This window comes from Pleurodeles waltl, chromosome 11, assembly GCF_031143425.1.
Source record: "Pleurodeles waltl isolate 20211129_DDA chromosome 11, aPleWal1.hap1.20221129, whole genome shotgun sequence".
NCBI classification, from domain to species: domain Eukaryota; kingdom Metazoa; phylum Chordata; class Amphibia; order Caudata; family Salamandridae; genus Pleurodeles; species Pleurodeles waltl.
The window spans coordinates 413586808-413614056 of NC_090450.1; the positions used below are offsets into that span (position 1 = coordinate 413586808).

The window sequence follows — 27249 nt, forward strand, 5'->3', positions numbered from 1 at the left end:
CCCTACTCCACTCTCCTCTACGCCACTCTCTTATATGCTACTCCACTCTGTAAAACATGTGACAGGCGAGACCTATTGGCATTGCCAAAGCTTGTTCTTAGATTGCAAATCATGGGCTCCAGTCAAAAACATGGTCGCCCGACATTGAATAATGTATGTCTTGCACACATCATAAGCCTGCCTGAAACAATCCTGGCATACATGAAGGCACAGCTTGACCTGCAGCTAGAGAAGGAGGAGCATGTTTCTGAAATATAAGTGCAAGTGCCCAATGCTTTTCTTAGGAGCCCTTGCCAGCCATGCCCCTTTCTTCCACAACCCTACACTTCCTATATCTTTATTTCAATCATGCAAGTACATTTTCATACCTGCCTTTTTCCTTTGTTATAGTTTCCATATCTTTTTCTTCCTCCTTCTTTCTCACTTTTCTGTTTTCTTCTCTCTTGCTATTAGTCGAAGTGGGATGATGACAAATAAGTCCCAGTCTCCAAAAATGAGCGTTGGTGCAGTGGTGCCCACCAGCTTGGAATCACTGGCACAAATTAAGCACTGACCACAGGAATTATTTCTTTGCCATATGAGGTGGTGTTGTTTTCTCTTTTTTCTGCTAATTATTTAAGTTATTTAAGTACACAGGAGTGGCCCAATGAGAATCAATTAAAATAAAAGAAAGTGTCAAGTTCTAATTAGTTAACAAAATTAAAAATAAATACCAAAGGTTTTCTTATTTTTGTTTCTTTATATTTATTGATGTACTCTTCCTTATTTATTTTTTTGAAGAGTGCTCAGTCATTGTAGGAAAGTGCCCCTTTTTGACATGGTCACCCCCACTTTTTGCCTGGTAATTGATGCAATGACTTAAAGTGCACTGGGTTTCTGCTGTCCAGGACCACAGTACCAGATGTCTTTCCCTAAAACTGTGCAATTGTTACCCAATTCGCAATACTTTTGGCACCCCTGTAAGTCCCTAGTAAATGGTACCCCTGGTACCTAGGGCATGGGTACCCAAGAGGGTCCCCAAGGGCTGCAACATGTATTGTGCCACCCTCAGGGACCCCTCACCTAGCACATGTAGACTGTCATGGCAGGATGCGTATCTTGGTGCAGCAAAAAGTGAAAACATGGCATGATACACAGTCTGTGTGTTATGTTCCCTAACACTGCATGCAATATATGTAGGCCACACCTATAGCAGGCCTTACAGCCCTAAGCCAGGTTGCATTATATTACATGAGGGTATATCTGTACAAGCAGATATACCCATGCTATGTCTTTGTCGATTCTTAGACATAGGGAGTGACCAGGGAAGCAATTGTAAGTACTTGTGCTGGATACTAGTCAATATGAGTTCCCCAGCTACATGATGGCTTCACTGAAAAATAAGGATGTTTGGTATCAAACGTCTTGATTAATAAACCCTCACTGATGCCAGTGATGGATTTATTAATACATGCACCCAGAGGGCACCTGAGAGGTACCCCCTGAAAAACCTACCATTTACCAGTGTGCTGGCTGACTAGTTCTCATTAGCCTGCTACCCCCGGACATGTTTCTGAACCCCAGGGCTGAGGATCTTTGCTCTTGGGCAGACAGGAACAAAGCCTGCTCTGGCAAAGGTATTAGCACACCCCTCCCAACAGGATGGCCTGAAAACCTGCATTCCAAGGCAGGGGGCATGAAAGAAGCCAGCCGCCCTTGGTATACAGATCTGGCTTCATTCAAAGGAGAGATGCCAACCCCCCTGTCCCAGGGCCCATTTGGCACAAGGACAGGAGGGACATTTATTAGTCAGCGAGATGTGTCAATCCCTCAGGTCAGTCCCTCCCATAGGGGTGAGCTGCATGGTGTAGACACAACATTTAAAAATCTGCCATCTTGGTGTTGGCCAAAATAGGAACTCTGGGATAGGGTCATGCCCACTTCTCACAGAAAGTGGTCATATAGGGGGTGCTGTGACCCCATGGGTAAATAGCCCATTGCTTACTATCTTACACTCCCCTAAACACCCCTAAATTCAGTATTTAGGGGAATCCCTGGCACAATTAAACCATATTCCTTCTGACCTATGAAGAAGAAGGGCATTCAAGAGCCGCAAAAGAAAAGACTGAGGAAGAAACACCTGACTTGGCCCCAGGCCTACTGGCCTGTCTGATGTTCCACTGATTTGTGCCAAAGTCGACTTGCCCTGCAAGCTGTTGTGCCTCCAAAAGCCTGGGAGGACTGTCTGCCTTCAACAAAGACCCAGGAACTCCTGTGGAGCAGCGGCATCTTGCAGGCACCCCAAGAGAACTACGAGGACTCCAGATCACTGAAAACCTGACACCTGAAAGCATCACTGCACCTGTAACACCTAGCCTGATTTGAAGTGGGCGATTGGTGCCAGCATGGTCCCCCCAGCCCTCTGGAGACAAAGCCCACCTTAGTCATGCCTACTGTGAACTCACCGACACTGCCTGCAGCCTCTGTTCGCAGGCCCCCTCAACCGTGAGTGCTCCCGGAGAAAACCCGATGTCTCAAGACACCTCTGCACCTATCGCCCATGGAGAAGAGGACTTAAGTTATCCTCATGTCCTCGAGTATCTCAAGATTTGAACCCACTTATTGGTTCCCCTAGACTGGACTCCCAGTCCTAACCGAAACAAAAGCACCACAAAATGATGATGGACGGAGTGCTGAAACTTTTCAAATACTCACCCTCAAACAAAGATCTGGGTTTAATTAGTCGTTCTTTTGCTCACCATGCCATCCCAGTTTGGACCCAGCCATATGCAAATCAATCTTGACCTTGTTCCCCATGGGAACAGTCCAGCTCGAACTGCCTGGCTAGGTCCTCCCTGGACCGGAAACAAGCATCCTTGGTCCAGTTTTGGGGTATCACCCCCTCATCAGCCAGGGTAGCTTGAATCTAGTGGCACAGTGAGCAAGGGACCCATGTCTGGGCCTACCCCGGTCACTCTGTTCATCATCCTTTTGTGTTGCTCCCAGTCCAATCCTCAGCCTCTTCTCGACAGGACCTATCTCTGTTGACTAACATTGGGCACCCAATGCTGTGCTGCACCTCTGCTACCAGCCGCTCCAGTTCTGCCCAGTGTGACCTGTTAGTATGGCCTTGGACCTTGCACCATACTCACCTTAAGTCCAGGAGATTGGTCCTGTACTTTATCTGTATGTAGTACTTGTTTTTTTTCTCCATAGGATAAAGTTGCAGTTTCTAAAAAATTCACTGTCAACTTTTGAAACCTGATTTGTTTTTTCTTGCAAAATGTACTTACCTGCTCATACTGAGTCTGGTGCTGAAATATACATAATGACACTTGTTATTTTTGAAAATTGGTGTAGTTCTCCTTCTTGAGCCTCTTTTATTGACTATGTGCCTATGGTAAATGTCTAACACTCCTCTCTGATAAGCATAAGGCTGCTCGACCACACCACCCCCTAAAATAGCACCTTGGGATTGTTAGAGCAAGCCCCTGTCCACTGGTCAGAGAACCCCTGGACTCTTTGGACGATATATCTCATTTTTGTCTACCAAATAAACAGTAAACTTCCTACAGTCATAAGTATATACATATTTCGTTATTTTTTTTTTTTTTTACTATGGAAGGGACAGAAATGAAAAAAACAGATCATGTTTCGGAATTGCCTCTAATTGGTTGGTTGCCCAAGATGTGCACTTTTCCTAAGCTCATGCCCCTTTTAAACATTCCAGATGTCAATAGTGAACAGAAGCCCATTGAGTCCCAGGTGCTGGAAGAGAGCTAGCCACTGAACCTTGCTGCTGCGGGAGCTCACCGAAGAAAAGAAGGTAAATTGCAAATATTTTGTGTATTTAAAAGTTGGTATTTTTAATTTCCAGACTGTAACAGATCTGCAATATGTATGATTACACGTGAATAAAAATAAGTCCGATTAAAAAAAACTTGTATAATATTTCAGGGAAGGGTGTGGGCGGCAATGAGTCCCATTTGGATACACGTTCTGGAAAAGACCATCGGGCGCTATGGCCCTGATAAAAACGTATAGAAGCATGGTCTATTATTATAGACCATACATTGCAAGGGATACCAAAGTTTAGAAACCACAATTCTTGCAGTTAAATGAATTGGCGGAGCTCCGAGAAGATGAAGTGTTTTGTCCAGGATCTCTCAACTCGTTTATGACAAAAAAGCTAAGATATAAAGTCACTTTTCTTTTTGCATCCAAAGGGCAAGCCAAACGATTTGCGAAACATCCCATCTTTTATTTTCAATAGGAGTCGATCAATATGGATGCCTGAATGTCATATTTATGATCACGCCTTATTTGTTTTCCCTTTAGTGGATGGACGTTAATAGAGATTCAACGAGTTTTTTTCTCTATGTATAAACAAAAATAAATTGCCCATCGTGTGCAAATTGTAATGACAACAGAGTTTGCTGACATCATTGCTACTTGAGATATTTATCTCAATATTTTCCAGTGTAACATGTTTTCCTAACAACTTTCTCATATGCGTTTATGAAATAGTTTAATTTGTATTGTTGCTTCGTTCTTCTAAGGGTAACTTTTGAAAGTTCTGAAGCCAGGTATTATTCATATTTCTGTTAACCAGTGATAGGCAGCTTATCAAACACAGAAAGCAAGCTGAAAGACAGAGTCTGCCAAACCGAGTTTGAAACCTAGACGGTACACAGTTCTAGCAGCAGATTAGACCCATTAACCCATGGGGATATTTTCACATTCCGCTGATGTTTTGGCGGGAGCCCCCAGACCAGAACTCCAGAATCCAGAGGTAGCAGAGGGAGGGTACGTCGCCTTTTTCACGTGGAGAAAATACGTGAACCAGTTCTAGCTTTGCAGGTGTGGAGCAGATGGGAATGGTGGAGAGAGATTCCTTGTTCTTCTGTTACCGCAGAGTTGTGTTTATTACATGTGGGAAACGACACAAGCTGCTTTCTTGTCTCAGCACCTCCATCACAGCTGACCTGACTTCTTTCTGTCCCCATCCGCAGGAAGTATGAAGTTCATCTTTGTTGGCCTGTTTTGCTGCAGCGTGCTACTGAATGCTTTCATCGGTAAGTGCGTTTCAATGTGGCCGTCTGGTATTTTTTCCACATGACATCTACGAGCTCTCGCTTGATCCCTTCCACGGACACATTTTGAGCAGCTAAAGGAGGTGGATTTCAGGGAGGTACACATCACTACAAACAGTGGCGTAACGAAATTGGAGCGTGTCCCCGTGCAAAGTGCATGGTGGGGCTCCCCCTCCGGATTTACTCAGGAGCTCTCAGTTCAGGGTACTGTGATGAGACCCCTCGCGCCGCTCCCCCCCCCCCCCTCCACCTCACCCCCCATAACACACACAGCGGGGGCTGCAGAGGCCTTTGTTATGCCACTGACTACAAATTATAAAACACCGGTGCTCACACAAACACCGACTTCTTCAGGGGGTGCGTTAGTCTAGCGCGCAAGCAAACAAGGCAACTTGCCTAGGATCACACAACTTAGTCTAGTGTAGACAGGCATCCAGATTCCACAGCTGCAGCGCGATCATTAACAGACAATCCCAATTAGGCTTACTCTAAGGCGTCAGGTTTCCGTACATACATCGCCTGCTGTCTGTGCTGTCATCAGCAGAGCGCCTATCAGTCACCGTAGCAGCAGGGCAACAGAAGCGAGCTGTGGGCCTGCACAGAGCTCCCTTTATGCTCTGTGTCCCATACGCCCTGCTCTCATCCGTAGAGCGGACCCTCTGGCACCTTGAGAAAACATTTTTTAAGCCTTGCAGCTTTTTGGCTCCAAGACAGGCTTTCACAGTGACTTTTTTTCTCTTTGCAGAGTCCAGGCCTCACCACGAAGATGACGGTAAGGTGTTCGTTTTCAAACATTTGGAGAAGTCATATCTACTCTCTACCCGAATATCGTAATATATGGATGTTTAGAATATCTGAGTTCAAAATAAATTAGAGTTACAAAATGATCTGGCTGCCATTCACACTGGAACTCTGCGGTGGGTTAAAGAGCCCCGCCCTCCTTCGTGTTACTTTGATGAGCAGAAACAGGTGTGCACATATATTACCTGTGAAGCCCTGCCGCTAGTGTAATTTGGCATCACCTTTTGCACTATGACAACTGCTAGGGGACATCAGTATGCAATTTGTGTATTTCTGAAATGTCAGTGCAAACGTGCATCGGCGCCAGACCAACCTTTATAATCTTATTATGTCAGTGCAAGCTTTGACAGCACTACTGCAATCCATGTAATATGAAAATGTCATTACAGTTTAGCTTAAGCATGCATGTAATGTAGGTAGTCCGAACAGGTTCTTCCAAAATATCCTGGCACCTGGCAATCTATGTAATCCCAGTCTATAGATACTATCAGTGCCTTAAATGGAAATCTAGAGGTGCAGGTACTCACTCTTTAGAGTACCTGTATGCTCCAGAGAAGTGCCGGTACTCATCCATTGTAATGTAGTGCTGAGAAGAGCAGGTACTCTGCCCTTCAAATGGAAGAAGTGTAGGCACTCAGCACCAGACAGTACCTGCCCATTTAAAGCACTGGAAACTATCATATACACTGTCTCACTAATGTGATGTATTACTTAAAAATGAGCTGTTCCTCAGTGCACGTGCAACATTGTCTGCAAAGTGTGGATAGCGCAGCCCCGAAAAGTGAACCAGCGGTGTGAACCGGCCGGTCGAACTTTCAATGCAAGGGCCCAGCCACATATTGAGGAGGGGGTTGAGAACCCCCCATAAGCGGGTGCAACATGTGACTGCACCTGCCTGTAAGGGAATGTCGGGGAATTCTTAGCAGCCCTTTGTCCTTTTCAAAAGGAGTGTCTTTTTAAGGCAACACACTGATTGTGCACCACTCCATGTGTGACACAGCCGGCGCTCCTCCACCGACATCTGTAATACAGCACGGTTCCAGGGGCAACAGCATCCCCTGCATGCACTTGAAGGAACACTTCCTTGGCATCACCTGCACACATAATGTGGTTCATATGACACAAAGCCCACACACGTGCCTGCTTCTTCGTCTAAAACACCAGAGTGCACCAGCGGTACAAAAATGAGGGGCAAACAACGTTGCACAACAGAGACACCTTCTACAATGTGGCACCTGATTCCCAGTTTAAAAGTTCGCTTTGGGGGCCGTCTTCCTGAGGATGGAACCCTGTATAATGCCTCAACCCTGCTTATTAAAATAGATAACAGGATATCGGTGCGAGCTTCTCTAAACAGCCCACACACAGCCTGCTATAAGCACGGGAGTAAACCAGCACGTTCTGTAATGGGATCAGATTAAATAGCAGACACTTGCCTACTGAACCACACCTACAATTCACGATTATGGCGGGCAGTCTGAACAAGGGATCCCTGGGTACGCCATATGGCGTGCAGACAAATAGGTGCAACAATACATCTTTTAAGCAAACATTATCAAAGGCACTCTGGCTTGGGCAAACTACTGTCTTGTTAAATTTGTTTTCGTTTTTATCGCAACAAAATGAAACAAGCATTGCCAAAGCCAATATGTCTCGCATATACATGAGCTATTGGCTTTGCAATGTGCTTTTGCCATGTTCTATACCGGTGTGGCTGCTGTTCAGCATGGCTAAAAGTTAGTGGCAACGAGTGTTGTAGAGTGGAGTGGGGAGCAGTGTTGGAGAGTGGATGTGTTGGAGTACAGTGTGGTAGAGTGGATTAGGGGGAGTAGAGTGTCATAGAGTTGAGTAAAGAGTAGAGTTCAGTGGCAGAGAGTGTCATAAAGTGCAGCCTCGTAGAGGGGAATGGTGTAGAGTGGAATGGAGTGGGGTGGAGTGGATTGCAATGGATTGAGGTAGTCTGGTGGATTGGAGTAGAGTGGGGTGTAGTGGATTGGATTGGGCTAGAATGGGGTGGAGTGGGGTAGGTTGGACTGGGTGAGTAAGTGGACTGGATGAGGTAGATTGAAATGGGTGAGGTAGATTAGACTTGATTGGATTGGATTGGATTGGTCAGGTGAATTGGCTTGGAGTGGGGAGGATTGGACTGGGGTGGGGTGGATTGGATTGGGGTAGAGTAGAGTGGACTGGAGTAGACTGGACTGATGTGGAGTGGGGTGAACTGGAGTGGAGTGGGCAGGGGTGGGGTGGACTGGATGGGATGGATTAGAGTGGGGTGGATTTACATGGGGTGTGGTGGATTGGATTGGGGTCGGTGGAGTAGACTGGAGTGAACTGGATTGATGTGGAGTGTGGTGGAAAAGCGTGGGGTGGGGTGGATTGGGGGCTAGACTGGGGTGTATTGGATTGGAGTGGGGTAGACTGGAGTGGGGTGGAATGATGTGGAATGGAATGTGGTGGATTTGATTGTGGTGCGGTGGAGTGGAGTGGATTGGATTGCAGTGGGGTGGGGGGATTGGAGTGGAGAGAGGTGGATTGGATTGAGCGGGGTGGATTGGATTCAGGTAGATTGGTGTGGGTGGATTGGATTGCAGTGGGGAGGGTTGCAGTGGGTGGATTCAAGTGTAGTAGACTGGAGTGAGGCAGATTGGAGTGGGGTGAATTGGATTGGTGTGGAGTGGACTGGATTGGTGCGGGGTGGATTGGATTGGAGTGGGGTGGATCTTTTGGAGTGGGGTGGATTTTTGGAGTGGGATGGATTGGAGTAGGGTGGATTGCAGTGGGGTGAATGAGATTGCTGTGAAGTGGATTGGATTGGAGTGGGATGGATTAAGGTGGACTGGATTGTACTGAAGTGACCTGGACTAAGGTGAATTGGACTCGAGTGAGTTGGATTACAGTGGGAAGGATTGAAGTGGGATGGAATGAAGCGGGGTGGATTGGGTTGCAGTAGATTCAATGGGAGTTGGATGGATTGGAGTGGGGTGAAATAGATTTGAGTAGGCGCTTTGGATTGGAGTGGGTTGGATTGATGTTCGGTGGAATGGACTGGGGTGGGGTGGATTGGACTGGTGTTGGGTGGATTGGAGAGGGTGGATTGTGGTGGACTGGATTGGAGTGGGTGGATTGCGGTGGGGTGGGGTGGATTGATGTGGGTTAGATTGGATTGGGTTTTTGTGGATTTGTGTGGGGTTGCTTGGAATGGGATGGATGGTGTTGGACAGGAGTGGGGTGAAATGGTATGGCGTGGGGTGGATAGGATTAGGGTGAGGTGGATTGGACTGGAGTGGGGCAGATTGGAATGGGCCAGATTGTTTTGGATTAAGAGGGCAGTTTGGAGTGGGACAGATTGCAGTTGCAGCTCGCTGTGCTCAAGGGGCATTGCGGGTGCGGCGAGCGGGCTATGGGGGGATTGATGGGAGGGAGTAAAATTGTATCATTTTAAAAAAAAATTTTAAAAAAAAATTACTTGAACGACAGCTGCGCCACTACTCTTTCTTCCGTCGCTGCAGACATAGGCTTCCAGCCTGCCCTGTGGCCAATCCTGAGGCTGCTCAGAGCAGCCTCAGGATTGGCTGGAGTGCCTAGCAGGGTGCTCCCAGGCAGACTGGGAGCCTGTGCCTGCTCTCTCCAGCCCGGCAACACAGTGCTGGGCTGGAGAGAGCACACTGCGCTTGTGTGTTTAGCCGGCCTGAGACGGCCAGCCAAACACACATGGGCACTGAGGGGAGTGCACAGTGCACTCTTGTCACTGCTCATCACCCCCAATGCCCCACCCCTTTCACAACGAAAAGATAATAAACATAGTTTATTATCCTTTTGTTGAGAAAGATTTGGAAGCTTCTGCTGCTGGCGGGTGTGGGGAAGCTCCTCTGCCCTAGCAGAGTAACCATGACTAGCAGATTGTTTTGGATTGAGTGGGCAGATTGGAGTGGGGCATATTATTTTGAATTGGAGTGGGGCAGATTGGAGTGGGACAGATTGTTTTGGAATGGAGAGGGGCAAATTTTTGGGATTGGAGCGGGGCAGATTGTTTTAGACTGGAGTGGTGCAGATTGTTTACGATTTGAGCGGGCTGTAATGTGGTGTATTGGACTGGAGTGGGGTGGGGTGGATTGGTCGGAGGAGGATTGGATTGTAATGGGTTAAATTGGATTGGGCTGTATTTGATTAGTGTGGGGTGAATTGGAGTGGGGTGGATTGTGGTGGACAGGAGTGGAGTGAAATGGTATGGAGGGAGTGGACTGCATTGAGATGAGGCGGATTGGATTGGAGTGGAGCAGGTTGTTTTGTACTGAGCTGGCAGATTGGAGTGGGGCAAATTTGAGTGGGACTTTTTTTTTGTTTTGAGTGGGGCAAATTGTTTTGTATTAGCATGGGCAGATTGAAGTGGGGAAGATTGTTTGGGATTAGAGTGGGGCACAATGTTTTAGATTGGAGTGGGCAGATTTTTGGGGGATGAGTGTGGGACAGATTACAGTAGGGCAGGATGTGGGGCATATTGGAGTGGGGCAGATTGCTTTGGCTTGGAGAGAGGCAGATTGTAATGGAGCAGATTGTTTTGGGTTGGAGTTGGGCAGCTTGAAGTGGGGCAGATTGTTTTAGATTGGAGTGGAACAGATAGTTTTGGATTGGAATGGGGCAGACTGAAGAGGGGCATTCTGGAATGAGGCAAATTGTTTTGGATTGGAGTGGGGCAGATTGAAGTAGGGCAGGTTTTTTGGTTTGGAGTGGTGCAGAGTGAAGTGGCGCAGATTGTTTTGAATTGGAGTGGGCAGATTCTTTTGGATTGGAGTGGGGAAGAATTTTTTGGATTGGAGCGAGGTGGATTGTTTCGAACTGGAGTGGGGCAGATTGGAGCGGGACAGATTGTTTTAGATTGAAGTGGGGCAAATTGATTTAGATTGGAGTGAGGCAGATTGTGTTGCATTAGCGTGGGACAGATCGTTTGGGACTGAAGTGGGACATATTTGAGTGGAGCAGATTGTTTTTGGATTGGGGTGGGGCAGACTGTTTTGGATTGTGGGGTGGAATGTGGTAGATTGGAGTGGGGTGGGTTGGAGTGGAGTGAGGTGGATTGGATTAGGGTGAGGTGAATTGAATTAGGTAGGGGCAGATTGGAGTGAGGTAGATTGTTCTGGATTGGAGTGGGGCAGAGTTTTTTAGATTGGAGTAGGGCAAATTGTTTTGGATTGGATTGGGCAGGTTGGAGTGGGCCACATTGGAGTGAGGCAGGCAGTTTTGGCATGGGGTGGGGCAGATTTTTTGGGATGGGTGTGGGACAGACTAGGATAGGGACATTGTTTTGGATAGGAGTAGGGCAAATCGGAGTGGGACAGATTGGAGTGGGGCAGATTGTTTTGGCTTGGAGTGGGACAGATTGGAATGGGGCAATTGTTTTGGATTAGAGTGGGGCAGCCTGAAGTAGGGCAGATTAATTTAGATTGGAGTGGGGCAGATTGTTTTGGATTGGTTTGGGCCAGATTGATTTAGGGCAGGTTGTTTTGGATTGGAGCGGTGCAGTTTGGAGTGGCACCGATTGTTTTGGATTGGAGTGAAGCAGATTCTGTTTGATTGGAGTGGGGCAGATTCTTTTGGATTGGTGTGGGCAGATTTGCGTGGGGTATATTGTTTTAGATTGGAGTGGGGCATATTGATTTAGATTGGAGAGGAGCAGATTGTGTTGAATTGACAAGGGGCAAATTGTTTGGGACTGAAGTGTGGCATATTGGAGTGGAGCAGATTGTTTTTGGATTGAAGTGAGTCAGATTGTTTTGGTTTAGAGTAGGACAGATTGGAGTGGGGCAGATTGTTTTAGACTGGAGTGGGGCAGATTGTTTTGGATTTGAGTGGGGCATATTATCATGGATTGGAGTGGGGCAGCTTGTTTTGGATTGTGGCAGATTGGAGTAGGGCAGTTTGTTTTGGATTGGAGTGGGGCAGATTGTTTTAGATTGGAGTGGGCAGATTGGAGCTGGGCAGATTGTATTAGATTTGAGTTGGGCAGATAGTTTTGCATTGGAGTGGGGCAGACTGAGGTAGGGAATACTAGAATGGGGCAGGTTATTTTGGATTGGAGTGGGCCAGATTGATTTAGGGCAGGTTGTTTTGGATTGGACCAGTGCAGATTGGAGTGGCGCTGATTGTTTTGGATTGGATTGGAACAGATTATTTTTGATCGGAGTGGGGCAGATTCTTTTGGATTGGAGTGGGCAGATTTGCTCAGGGAATATTGTTTTAGGTTGGAGTGGGGCATATTAATTTAGATTGAAGAGGGGCAGATTGTGTTGGATTGGCATGGGGCAGATTGTTTGGGACTGGATTGCGGCATATTGGAGTGGAGCGAATTGTTTTTGGATTGAAGTGAGGCAGATTGTTTTGGATTAGAGTAGGACAGATTGGAGTGGGGCAGATTGTTTGAGATTGGAGTGGGGCATATGGTTTTGGATTTGAGCGGAGCAGATTATCATGAATTGAAGTACACAGATTGGTGTGGGGCAGATTGTTTTGGATTGGGGCAGACTGGAATAGAGCAGTTTGTTTTGGATTGGAGTGGGGCAGATTGTTTTAGATTGGAGTGGGCAGATTGGAGTTGGGCAGATTGTATTAGATTGAAGTTGGGCAGATTGTTTTGCATTGGTGTGTGGCAGATTGGAGTGGGGCAGGTTATTGTTTGTTGGAGTCATGTAGATTGTTTGGGACTGGAGTGGTGCAGGTTGAAGATGGGCAGATGTGGCAAATTGGAGTGGGCTGGATTGGGAGGACTGGAGTGGATTTGGATGAGTGGTTTGGTTTGGAATGAGGTGAGGTGGATGGGAGTGGGGTGCATTGGATTGGTTTGGGGTCAACTGGATTGTGTGGGGTGGATTGTTTTGGGGTGAGCTGGGGTGGATTGGTTTGAATTGGAGTGGGGCAGATTGGATTGGAGGCAGGTCGATTGGGGTGTGCTGCATGATTATGTTTTAAGGCATAATTTCGGAAATTCCACAGCAGAAAGAAACAATGTTGTTTTGTAATATTTAGAACATGATAATCATCATCTTTTGAGAACAGCACTCACAAGAAAAATAAAACAAAACATGAGTGCAAAGTGACAAAAGAAGACTTGGCAAAATAAAAGAAAAGAGTTAATTATAGGAAATAAAAATTGGAAATTTTGTTTGTCCTGCTGGGCACGTTTTTGCCAGTCACACGCTTTCTGTTTCCAGGGCACTAGAAGTTAAAAAGAAGTACTTCAATCACGTCAGGAGCAGTGGATGGGCACTGATTAACTTGAATCAATCAGTGCTTGGTCTCTGCTCCACAGACTGGAACGGAAATGATGCTTGGCCTGCAGTGACAAATTACAAGGCTTTAAAGAACAGTGCAACGACAGCCAACAAATGATAAAAAATGGTTGGGATTCAAGCCCTTTTTAGATGACAACAGAGTCTCACTAGTGAGACTCATGGGCCAACGCATGCCCTCACAGGCCCTACCCTAAAAATGCGTAGCTGAAGCAGTGTAAGTGGGAAATAATCATAGACTGTATATAGTCAACCACACACTGAACATTCATTAATTGACCCAAAAGGGTCCTTGTCTCTCTCCCCAGCAGTGACCTGCACCTCTCCACATGTGACAGGATGCATGGCTTTTACAAAAAAAATGTAAACAAAGGAGTAACATCAACATAAAATATTGACTGCTTCAGCAGATAACAGTATCCCTAATCTCTCGACACTGAAACAGACTTAACCACTAGTGAAATTGTAACTGCACATGGTTTGAAGACTGGATTGAGAGGCAACACAGGCCAAACATGAAACATCATTTTTACCTGTCCCTATTGTGTGTCTGTACCCAGTGACACTACTTGTGAACTACATCCCTCACTGAACAGTAAGCAGAAGTGTAATAGCACAATGCGTTCCACTGACAGCGAGTAGAAGCGTATTTCAGTTATTATGGCACTGGCCACGGGAACAAACACAAACCTATGTACTTTGCAATGACCCCTAGACATTGTGGACTAATATGTCAAACATTAAAGGTCAAAAAAATTCATTAAGTAATCACTGATTGGCTGACATTCAACATTAGTAAATGATTAGTCCGTTTTTGTTTTACTGCTGCTGTTTGGAGTTCTCATCTAAATCCACTTATTTCTTTTCAGTGGCAAGTTCGCTAGATTTTCTTTGTTAAACTGCCAACAACTGGTAAAGCACACCGTTTGTCAGTGAAACAAAGACGCACAGCTTCTAAGCATAATAGATATCTTACTTTATTTTCAAAGCTTTAATTAATTGTAGACTTAAGTGATACTGATAAAACTGACACGACAGTTTTTTCACCGTCTGTGCCACTGAGGAGTCTAGAAAGTAGTGTACGTTTTTCCCAAAATTCTTATGCCTTTTGCACATTTATAGTTCACGCTTTAGCTATAAAGCGGGATGATCAGCGTTAGGCTATATGTAAAAAAATTGTTTTGTTCTCTTTGTGGAATATCACACTCTAAGGCTAAGCATTTAAGGGAGCCACTAGGTGGCACTGTGGTTACTCATACCTGGAAAGCTAAGGGGATCGGCACTTTAACAAAAGGAAGGGAATGCTAGCGTGAAGCTGCAATACTGTCTATGGTGCCACGACGTCAGAAAAACAAATAGTACTATCACGTTGGAAGCAGCGGACATGCACTGATTAACCCCTTAGCTCATGCCTCCCCCCCCAGTCCTTTTTTTTGGGCAATTTATGGATGTTCACGCTTAGGCCCCCATACCTTTTTGTCCACACAAACTAGCCATGCCAAATTTGCGTCTTTTTTCCCCAACATCCTGGGAAATGTAATGGTACCCAGAGTTTGTGAGTTTCCCTGGAGGAGACCATGAAATTAGCCAAAATACAGCTGAAATATGGATTATTTGTAAAAAAAATGGGAAAAAATGCTGCAGAAGAAAGAATCAGTTTTTTCCCTGCCAATGGGATCAACAAAGATTTTGTGGTGCTAAAATCACCATCTTCCCAGCTTTCAGGAACAGGCAGATTTGAATCAGAAAAACACATTTTTCAACATGGTTTTGGCATTTTACTGGGACATTCCTCACTTTTACAATTTTTTGTGCTTTCAGCCACCTTCCAGTTAGTGACAGAAAAGGGTGTGAAATGAAAGGTAGACCCTGGGCAGCTAAACATTTCTGAAAAGGAGACAACATTCTAAGTTCATCAAGGGGTCATTTGTGTAGATCCTTCAAGGTTTTCCTATTGAAAGTAAAGGTTCAAATAAAAAAATATTTAAATTGAGTTGAAAGAAATCAGACATTTCTTTTTATGTTTTCTTCTGTAACGTTTTCCACCTATGGCAGATTTTTTAAAGCAATATACCATTACGTCTTCTGGGCTCTTCTGGTTGCGGGGATATATATAGGGCTTGTAGGTTCATCAAGAACTTAAGGTACCCAGCGCCAATAAATGAGCTGCACCTTGCAATCGGTTTTCATTGTATACTGGCTTTACAGTAATTCATTTGGTAAAATATAAAGGGTGAAAAATAGGTATAAAGGAAACCTATGTATTTCCAAAATAGGCACAAGATATGGAGTTTAGAAGGAGTGGTTATTTGCCCTATTTCTCTGAATTCGGGGGTACCCCTATTAGCATGTGAATTACAGGGCATTTCTCAAAATGACTTCTTTCTTACACACTGTCTTACATTTGGAAGGCACAAATGTAGAGACAGACAGATGCAATAACACTTGTTCTTCTATTCTGGGTTCCTCCAAGTCTCCAAAATAAAAATGGTACCTCACTTGTGTAGACAGGCCTATTGCCCAAGACAGGAAACGCTCCAAAACGCAATGTGGACACATTACATTTTTCCACTGAAAACGGTCTCGATTTTGGCAAAGTGCCTATTTGTGGATTTTGGCCCCTAGCTCAGCCAGCACCTAGGGAAACCTAGCAAACCTATACATTTTGTAAAACTAGACACCTAGGGGAATCCAGAATGGGGTGACTTGTGGGGCTCTTGCCCACTTCTGTCATGCAGCATCCTTTGCAAACCTCAAAATTTGTTTAAAAAAACACATTTTTCTCACATTTCAGCAATGCAAAGATCTGGAATCTGAGGGGAGCCACAAACTTCCTTCCACCCAGCATTCACCCAAGTCTCCTAATAAAAATGGTACCTCACTTATATGGGTAAGCCTAGTGTCCCCAACATGAGACCCCCCCAAAACAATACGTGGACATATCACATTTTTCCATTGAAAACAGGCGTGTTCTTTGCAAAGTGCCTAGCTGTGGATTTTGGGCTGTAGCTCAGCTGGCACATAGGGAAACATAGCAAACTTTTATATTGTTTGAAACTAGACACATAGGGGAATCCAGAATGGGGTGACCTGTGGGGCTCTCACCAGGTTCTGTCACCCAGAATCTTTTGCAAACCTTAAAATGTGTCTAAAAAAAATAATCTAATTTTCCTCACATTTCAGCGATGCAATGTTCTGGAATCTGAGGGGAGCCACAAGCTTCCTTCCACTCAACACCCCCCAAGTCTCCCAATACAAATGGTACCTCACTTGTATGGGTAGGCCAAGTACCCACGACAGGGAAAGTCCTAAAACATATTGTGGTAATAAGGATAACTAAGGTGAGTGTAATAATTAGCCCAGGGATCGGGAACCATTTAGGGAAACCTATCAAACTCACACATTTCTTAAAAGTAGACATCAGGGGGAGTCTAGGGAGGTATCGCTTGTGAGGATTCCCCAACATTTTTTTTTCTAGAATGCCATGCAAAGGTAAAACGTTGAATAAAAGCACAATTTTCTTTGCATTTCTGTGACGTAAAATACAGCAATATGCACGGATCCACAAACTGCTTACTACACAGCTTTCAACAACTTGTCCCAATAAAAACACTACCCTACTGGTGGGTCTGGGCTTAGTGCTCGTGATAGGAATGGATCGCACAACGGTCAATGGTAGTACTTACATGAGGGCTACTATTGACCCTGGGGTGATCCATTCCTGACACAGGCAGTAGGCACAGGCACACAAGTGGGGAAACACTAGTGGTAGAAATTTTGTGGATCCCTACATATTCCTGTAGTTTGCGTGACAGAAATGCAAGGAAAAATAGAGTTTTTATTCAATGTTTCACCTTTGCAGGATATTCTGAAAAGAAAACTTTGGAAATCCACACAAGCCACACCTCCGTGGACTCCCCGGGGTGTCTAGTTTTCAGAAATGTCTAGGTTTGGTAGGTTTTCTTATATGGCCGCCAAGCCCAGGACCCAAAACCAGGTTGTTTTGTGATAGATAATTTTGATGTCTCCACAGTATGATTGGGGGCCTTCCCTGTCGCAGCCCAGTGTGAAGATGGGGGTTATCCAAACCATGCAAGTCGTTCAGCAGGACTGCAAGGTGGGTTTCTGCAGTAACCCCATTTCGAGCGTAAGGCCCAAAAATATCTTCAACTCTGCCAGCGAAGTGGGAGTCCACTGGCTTGACCTAGACCGGGGTCCTAGAGTGCCTCCATGCTCCCTCAGAAATTGTTTTTCATGCAAATTTGTCTGCTGTACAATTTGCTCAAGGAAGTCAACATCCAAAAAGAGAGGGACATAGTTGACTTGCAAAAAGTTGGCTTTATCAACTTTACATCCAGTGTCACCAGTAAAAGGTGGAATTGGTTGATGACCTAAATTGGGGGGCTGCCAAGAGAGTACTCTGTGCTTGCTGCTGCACGCAGCTGCTCTCTGGGTTGGGCTAACCTGCTGTTGTCCCGTTGCACAGACTGTGCTTGTGAAGGGACAGCACAACTGTTCTCATCATCTCTCTCCTTCAGAATCACTGGAAGGGGTGCTGTCGGGTGGGACTGAAAAATCACTCCCAGAATCTGCTCCATTTTCCTCTCCCTCAGATGCTGTCTCAGTCTCTGATACTGCCTCAGATCTGTCCGCCATAACCCGAGTTATGACATCAGCAGCAGTCATCCAATGAGCCGTCATCTATGCTACTGGCTAAACTGTCCCTCTAAAACACTAGCCTACATAGAAGGCAGATATGGTGACAAAATTGCTTTTGGGCGTGTGCGTGTGATGTGTGCAAACTGTAAATGTCAGTCACCTTACCTTCACTTATTCCCTCAATCAGCAGCTTCTCTAAAGACACAGAAAAAAATTAAAAAGACACACTATTAATTCCACCTCACAGCCTTTAACTCTGGTGGCGCCCAGTGCGACAATTTTTTTGCCACTAACCCTCCCATGACCTCCTTCTTGGATTCTCTCACTACCACCAGCAAAATTGCCCTTCATCTCTTCATAGCCCCCCTCGCACATGCATTTCATTTTTTTTAAAGCACAGGTAATGGCTCGCTTTACTAATCCACTCAGCCATTCACATAAAATACAGATCTGTTCTTTGCAGCAGGCATATAAACCTTCTGAGCTGCTTTATGGCATCAAAATTGCCACTAGACAAAAGTCTGATCTCTTTCTGTAGCAGGAACGTAATTGCAAGAGTTACCTCGAAATTTTTATTGGCACTTATATATAGCACCAGAAGATTTTTTCAAGCCCTCCGTGGTGCCAGCTGAACACCAGGGAGGGTGTGCTTGTGTCGGCCTATGGGGTTACCTTTCCTTAATCTGTGCTTGGTCCTCACTCCACAGAAGGGATCAGAACTGACATTTGGCCAGCACAGGCCAATTAAGGAGACTTTAACAAAGAGTGATGTGAAGCCAACAAATGGGAAGCAACAAGAGGACTCCAAGCCCTTTTCTGTATACAACAGAGTCTTTCAAGTGAGAGGCATGCACTAACACATGAATGCGCAGGCTTGACACTAAAATGGAGAAAAAAGAAAGCATGCCTCACCTAAATATAATAGCTCAAGTTTGCTACAAAAGTGTTACATTTGCCAAAAAACATTACCATCACATATAATTTCAAGCAAACAGTGTGAATGCTTAATAGGTGGTGCATCATAGGTATTTTACTTTTAATGCACATCCCAGGAAAATCTGATTAATACTGGTGCAGAGAAAAAACACAATATTGATTTTGAATCACTGTAACTTGAAGTTGTTGTTGTTGTAAACCTTTATTCCATTACTAAAAAATAGTTATAAATGAATTAAACATACACATAACAATATATAATATTAGAGGATTGTATATAGGATACATATTTACATATGAAGGATACATAGTTACATGATAATGTGCAAAATCATTAAAAACATTAAATATAGTTAGGTTCAAAGATAAACATTATGTTAAAATCAGAATATGCTAAAAATGTGCTGCATTCTGCCAATACATTCCACTTTTTAAGAAGGTGCCCACAGTATAACTTACAGGTCACTCAGAGAGCATTCAAAGATGAAAAAAGGCCTGTCTGTATTGCTAGAAACCACAGGCTCTAAGAATGGGCAAACATATCTGCAGAGCAATGGTTCATAGTGTGTTCAAAATTGGGTAAAGTGATCCAGCGCTTAAAGGGAAATGCCATCACATGGGCATGTTCTTGTAGAGTTTGCATCAAACTGGCCAGCTGGAAAACAAAGGTGAGTTATAATTGAACCTATTCAAAAATTAGTTAGCAGGGACCTTTCCCATGGATTCCTCACAAGTGAAAGATAAGGCTGGGCCCGTCACTGGTTTTAATAACCAAGAAATATCTCAAGGTTGACTTTCCCAGGGCCACCCTCTATCTAGCATCTGAGGCGCACTTAATGTATAACTCCTTGACCTTCATGCGTTCGCCCTTACTCAGAGCTTGAGGGGAAGTATACACTTCAGGTCTGCCCAGTGATTCAGTGATTCGCCTCACATAGTCAAGTCACGGATTCTTGTGGCCATGCTTAAAGTTTAAGGAATCCAAAATCACTTCGTGATCAAAAGCAGCATGCTGGTTGCTCCAAACTGCCATCCATGGGAGCAGAGGAGCAAATCTAATTATATCTTCTGCATATGCTAATTTCAATTCTTCATGTACACAAAAATAGGGCTTCCTGGGCCCAATGCTAACAGCCATCCACAAAAACAGTTACCCTCTTGCTGTAGTTTTGTACAACCACAGTATCCCTCTTTGGGTGCCCCATAAAGTCAAAACAGGACAGCACTTCAATCATGGGCAGGATAGGTTTGCTGCTGACACTAGAGGCAAACTTAAACAATGTCCCACAAGATTGGTTAAAAACAATAGAACAGTTAAAGAGGCAAGGTGTCAAGCAATTCTGCGAGTCAGACGCAAGGTCCAGATACAGGAACTCACTGATCCTACTCCAATCATGGAGCATCGCAATTTCCAACTCCACACCAATGGCAAAACCACCATCAGAGACTTGCTTGTATACAGACCTCCAGCACCTCGCCCCAGCTTCTGCAATGCCATCACTGATTTCATCACACCACTCGCCATCAACTCAAAGCACTACATCTTCCTAGGAGACCTCAAGTTCCACCTCAATTACCCTGATGCCAAAAACACCACCAATCTCCTCGAGAGCCTCGCCACCCTCAGCCTCACTCAAAAAGTCCCCAGTCCCACGCATATTGCTGGACACACACTCTACCCCGTTTTTACAGCCAGCAACAGAACCAAGGGCACCCACTTCACCAAGCTCACCAGGACAGACCACACCATTGTCTACTCCACTATCACTGGTCCCCCTGGCATCATCACCAAACTGCCCAGCATCCCTCACCTAAGCTGGAACAAAGTATCAGAGAGCCAATGGACTAACACCCTCATCTCCTCCCACCCAGACACCTCAACCAACCTAGAACAGACTGTCAAGAACTTTTTCATCTGGATTATCAATTGCGCCGACAGAGTCACACCCATCACGCCTATTAAACTTAACAGCCCTTCTAAACAGACCAGCTGGTATGCCACAGAACTAAGGACTGCAAAACGCTACTGTAAGCAACTTGACAGAAGATGGTGTATCAGCAAGGACACTACAGATCGAACATCCCCCAAAACATTGCTCAACCAATACCTACATCTCCTGATAAGGACAAAAAAAAGCACCCCTGCCAAACACATTTAGGCCAGTACCAACTGCAGCAAAGAGCTATTCAACTTTGTCAGAGAGTTCTGTAACCCCTCAGCTCTGAAAACATCATCACCCCCTCCCAGTAACTCTGCAACTCCCTTGCGGACTTCTTCCACAAGATCTTTGACATCTACAAAAACATCGAGCCCCTTACCCATGGCCACTGACATACTCAGCCTCGTCACACTCACAGAGGCAAACCCCGACCACCTACTAACCAACTGGGACTAGCTCACCGCCCAAACCACTACCGCCATCATGAACTCCATCCACTTAGGAGCGCCAACGGACACCTGCCCACACCATATCCTCAACCTGGGGAGCAAGAAAATCAGCAACAAACTCACCACCATCCTCTCTGCATTCATCGCCATAGCCACCTTCCCCGATGAATGGAAATGCACTGAAATCAAACCTCTCCTCAAGAAACCATCCGCCAACGCCAGAAAACCTCAAGAACTTTCGTCCAATCTCTCTGCACCCTTTTCCCGCCAAGGTCATAAAAGGGGAATCATCTATCAACTCATGGAATACCTGGAGTACAAAAACCTCCTGGACATCTCCCAGTCTGTATTCTGCATCAACCACAGCACCGAAACCACCTTCGTTGCTGCCACCGATGACATCAAAGCCCTGATCGACCAAGGAGAAACAGCAGCCCTGATCCTCCTCGACCTCTCAGCAGCATTCAGCACAATATCCAACCACATGCTTCTTAACAGACTCCACCACTTTGGAATCCAAGGAGAGACCCTCAAATGGATTGCCTCCTTCCTCACCAGAAGAACCCAGAGAAGCTGCCTACCTCCTCTGCAGTGTCCCTCAAGGCTCATCCATCAGCCCAACCCTATTCAACACCTACATTGCCCCCCAGCAGACATCGTCAGAACCCACGGACTAAACATCATATCCTACACATACGACTCCCAGCTCATCCTCTCACTATCAGAAGAGCCCTACACCACGAGGGCCAACTTCCACAGGAGCATGATGTGCATCACAGATTGGATGAAAGACAACTGCCTGAAGGATGAGTTGACTCCCAGCTCATCCTCTCACTATCAGAAGAGCCCTACACCACGAGGGCCAACTTCCACAGGTGCATGATGAGCATCGCAGATTGGATGAAAGACAACTGCCTGAAACTCAACACAGCCTGGTGGACTTCTAAACTAGGACCTCATCCACGCCGACAGACCATGCACGCAAACTCTGCATCATCCTGGACAGCAAACTCATCATGTAAAACCAGATCAACTCAGTCTCCTCCACTTGATTCCTCACTCTTCACATGCTCTGCATGATCTTCAAATGGATCCTAGTCCACACCTGACGAACCATCACCCAAGTCTTAGTCAGACTACAGCAATGCACTCTATGCAGGAGTCAGATCGCACCTCCTGAATAGAGTACAGACCATACAAAATTCTGCACCCAGACATCCTCAACCTCCACAGGTGACCCACATCAACCCCCACCTCACAAAGATCCAATGGCTCCCCATTCAAAGAGATGCCAGAAGAGAAAACTTTGCCCCGTCTCCCTTCACCTCCCCTACACCCAAAGCATATGTGGAAGCCGCAGGGGAGGTTGTTCTTTCTCCTACCTGGTGGCCAAGTCCTGGAATATCCTCTCTCTTCACCTCCGGACCTCACCCTAACTACAGAATTTCAAGAAAGGATTCAAGACCTGGCTGTTCAACTGAGCCTGCACAGCGAAATCCTCAGTGCCTGGATACCCTCACAGATGGTTAGCTGTGTTTTACAACTCATTATTGATTGACTGAATTATTTTACCCTTGATGGAAATTGGGCTAGTTTTGCAGGTCCGCCTCCCACACACCATGTAGTGTGGCTTGGCGATGTTGGCATCAAGATCTAAGCCATTCATATATCTGACAAAGGCATCAATGAGGCCCCTAAGACAGTTGGGGGTACAGGAGAGCAGAACTGCATCATCAGCATAAAGAAGGGCCAGAATGAAAGCAGAGTTCACTTTAGGCATATCCTCCTCGTTAGAAACTGAAAAAGAATTAAGACAGTTATTATATAACAAAAATACAATAGAGGCCAGGACACAGCCATGTTGAAATCCTTGAGAGAGAGAGAGACTAAAAGCTTCAGTGCATTCCTCCTCGATACCATATCTAACGGAAGCTCTGGCCCCTTATGCATGGGCTGCAATAAATCAACCAAAAGAGATAGCATACTGATGCAGGGTAAAACATCCCACAATGTGGACCAATGTACCCAGTCAAATGTGCTGCTTAGGTCCATGAAGGCCAGGTAAAGCACTCTTTTCTTGCTGTAACATAATTCCCAATAATAAGGTTGAGATTTAGACATTGTTCTACAGTCCCCAAACCTTCCCTGAAACCATATTGCACGGGGACATTGTTGTATCACAACCAGGCCTCTATTCAGTTTAAGATGACACAACCCACAATCTTGACTACAGAGTCTAACAGCAATATCGGTCTGTAACAACAAGGGTCCTGTCTATTGCCCTTCTTAAACAACGGTACAAAAGTTGCACTTTTCCATAAATCGGGATTTTAGCAGAGGCAACAGTTTTTAGAACATTCATAATAATAGGGGCTCACAGCTCAATATTAGCCTTATACAGTGCAGTATTTCAAATAATACAATAAAACAGAGATATCTCAGGGAGAGTAGGGGTATGAAAGCTCAGGATAATCTGACAATGCAATTTCGCACATTGCAAGGATGATCATGCAACATCATATGCAGCATTTTCATTTAGACGGAATAGAATAAAACATAGCACATATGTGCCATCTCAATATTTAAGCATAATTGGAAGAGGCAAATCACAAACTTGTGGTATGACAGTGGCAGCGGTTGGAAGGGGAGGCCCTGTGTTCCAGGATTTTCAAGGACACAATGGGGGGAAAGGGCATGCAGTTGAAGGTAGGGGGTGTCATTCCTGAATTGGTAGGACAGTAAGAGGGCATTCAATCTGAGGAATGCGGTTCCAGAGAAAGAAGATTGTCTGCAGAGGGGACTAGTTATCCTTGTGTCGAGAAGTGTGGGGCTATAATTGTGCATAGTCTTCGCTAATTTCTTCACACCAGGACGTGCTTCCGAGCCAGGCAGAGTTTGTAGGGGCATGCTTGCTACCCCAATGTAATGCTATTTCCCATTTTGCAAGTAGTAGGGCAATAGGTGCAAATTGCCGGGTGCCCAGTGCGATGTCATGTGTGTACTCCAATACAGCCATCAGTGATGTGGGTTTGAGAGTAACACCAGTCATGGTAGAGAGGAAAGAGAAAACTGTGGACCAGTATACTTGTTAATTAAAGGACACGTCCAGGTGAGATGAACAAAGTGGCATCCAGGGTCTAACATTTAGGGCATTGGGACATGCGCGTGATGAGCTTGGGCATTGTGTAGGCACAGTGAAGAAATGTAAGATGAAGCAGTTTGAGTTTATGGTTTATTGAAAACAGTTTGATTTGGGAGCAATAATAAGACCTAACCTTGTCAGTGAGAGGGCTACCCAGGTCTGTTTCCATTCCGCCTCATGAGTGAAGTCTGGTGCAAGGGTAATACGAGCCCGGTATAGTGTAGAGACTAGGTGTTCGCCCTCAGGGTCAGTGATAAGTAAAGTGGTGGGGGAGTGTTCAGGAGACCATCGGATATGAGGGCAAGTTGGAACGTAGGGTATGATGGAGTCGGGTGAGTAGGAAACAGTCCATCTGGGAAGCGTTGTGGAGTCAAACATCGTCAAAATGGGAGAGAACATGTCTGTCCGGGAAGACATCTCCCACTGTATGGAGTTCATAACAGTCGAGTAATTGCTGAACCAGCTTCTCCCTGGTGATCAGGAGCTATGGGTTGTCGATCAATGGTATGTGCGGAGAACAGAAGGAGTCCACCCCCACCCCCGGAATGTGGCAAAGCCTGCGCTTCACCTAACAAGTAGTGAAAAGCTTCTGAATATCATTGGGGTCCAAAGAGATCCCCTCTGAAAGAATGGAAGCGAACAGAAGCATGCTAAGTTGATCCCTCTCCGACTTGAGATAAGGGATCCAAGCATCCGGATGATACCAACAATCTGTGTATTGGCACTGAGTGGCCAGACAATAAAACAATAGGGCAGGAACCCCAAATCCACTGCTCTCATAGGGGAGGGTCATCATGTCCCAGTGGATGTATGGGTAGCGGCCAGCCCATATCAATCATAGAAAATGACCATGAAGTGTGTCGAAAAAAACGTTGCGTTAGCAATCAAAATGCTGTTTTTAAAAAGCACTCCTGTGAGACTCTTGCATGTGTGCTTTGGGCCCAACCATCCAGATATCCAAATATTTTTGTACCTTAATTTTTCAAAAACTACTGAACGGATTACACCGAGTCACAAAAAGCACAATAGATCTAGCTTTCTGCCACATTTGGTGTAATTCTGTTCAGCAGTTTTTGCGAAAATGTTTCTGACAAAAGTCTATGGAATATGCATTGAGCTTTTTCATTTTGAGACTCCCTTTTTAATTGGCTCCCATTTGAAGGATCACCTCAGAACTTTCAGTGCACAAACTCGGCAAAAACGGTTTTGAGGCAGGGGGTTTCAGTGGTTATAGGGAGTTGGCTGTGGACAGGCCCTGCGGCTAACCATGCCGCACACGGCCTAAGGCCATGTGCAGGGGGTTTGGATTAACATAAAGTAATTAACATTACTTTACATTAAAAAAAAATAGAAATTCACTGAAAAAAACAAAGGTTACAAGGACGTTATAGTTAGGAAATAGGATTTTAAAAAACATAGAAAACCACTTAAAAAACAAATGTTACAGGGACGTTATAGTTAAGCTCACATTCTAAATGTACAAGACCACTGACATTCAGCTGTTAGAGTTATTTCAACTATAACTCATGCCCTAAAGTAACTTTATAACTTGCGCACTCGCCATGTACTGCTAATTACCCCACATATTGACGCAGTCATGACATCTTTGATAACATCATTGATAATATCAATTTAATATTTGCAGTCAAACTTCGGACAAAAAAACTCTGCATGGCAGGGGCAGGAGTTATAGTTACCTTGGGGCACGAGTTATAGTTACTTGAAATAACTATAACTATAGCACTAATGCTAATTTTAATAATCTCTAATATGGATGCTAAATTTGGGCACTTGCTGTAAAGTGATATTTGTGTCTGGAATGTTTGAAAGAGTAGCATTACCTCAGGGACAGGAGCTGCACCGTCATCTTAAAACACATTTTGGGGTCCCTGAAGTGAGAGTACCGAACTGTCAGTAAACAAGCCTGTGAAATTATAACTTCTTTACACCGCACGTCGTATCTCATTAATACTTCCACCACTTGTAAGCAACGGAATTGAAATGGGCTGTCTCACTGTGTGGAGTACTTCAGGAGCCAGTTTTTGTTCAGTTCATTTAGAGTCCACAGACAAATGGTTCCATGGCGCCCAGGCTGGTTGGTGTTGAGTGGAGGAGAGGCTTACCCCTGCAGAGGCTCTCACTCCAGTAAGCATTCCATCAGCAGAATAGACCTCATAGGTTCCCCTTAAATGGACTTCCCCATACTTCCCATCTTCTCCACAGCTGTATTCTTGAAAGAAACAAAGAGATGAGCTCATATCTAGCCGTGACTCCTGCTTTCACTAGATATTCTAACTTTCCTGGCTACATACTATTGTTATTCACCCCCTCTGGGCAGTGCTCAGTGATTGGTTCCTGGCACTGCCGATCTCAATTATTGAACCAGTCTTTACCAGATTGCATTATCCAGGTATCCACCTCTGTTTTCCGTAGAGCTACTACAAATAGTTCATTGAGAAGCTTCCTACTGATAGTTCCTCAATGTATTATTTTGCTTTTTTTTTCTATTTACGCAATCCAAATTATTTCAGTTACTCACCTGGATAATATAACTCAATTGAGTCTCATCGCAATAAACATGTGCGAACCGTGCTTTTGTTTGATTTAATTATAGATCCAAAAATACATGTTTCTTAAAACATATTAAAATCTCTACAAACATACAAACCTTGATGCTATACTGCTACGTAATGCACAATTATAGGGCCAGATGTAGCAATATAACATTTTGCGACTTGCAAATTGCGAGTACTAGCGACTCGCAATTTGCAAGTCGCAAAATGTTATGCAGAAAGGTGTCTCAGACACCTTCTGCGAGTCGGTATGGGGTCGCAAAGACCCACCTCATTAATATTAATGAGGTGGGTCGCAAATTGCGGCCCCATACCGACTATGGGCACTCGCTAACATGGAGGCCTGCTGTAGTCAGCAGACCTCCATGTTCGTGACTGCTTTTCAATAAAG

General features: G+C 45.1%; 1 protein-coding gene across 1 annotated transcript in view; it reads left to right on the forward strand.

Annotated features, from left to right (window-relative positions):
- Positions 1 to 3700: 3700 nt before the first annotated feature.
- Positions 3701 to 27249, forward strand: part of OTOS (otospiralin) — a 67014-nt gene continuing 43465 nt past the window's right edge. The window contains exons 1-3 of the mRNA XM_069215449.1: positions 3701 to 3805; positions 4992 to 5054; positions 5818 to 5844. Coding sequence (XP_069071550.1) covers positions 4997 to 5054; positions 5818 to 5844 — 85 coding nt within the window. The 5' untranslated portion in view covers positions 3701 to 3805; positions 4992 to 4996. The remainder of the gene's footprint in view (positions 3806 to 4991; positions 5055 to 5817; positions 5845 to 27249) is intronic.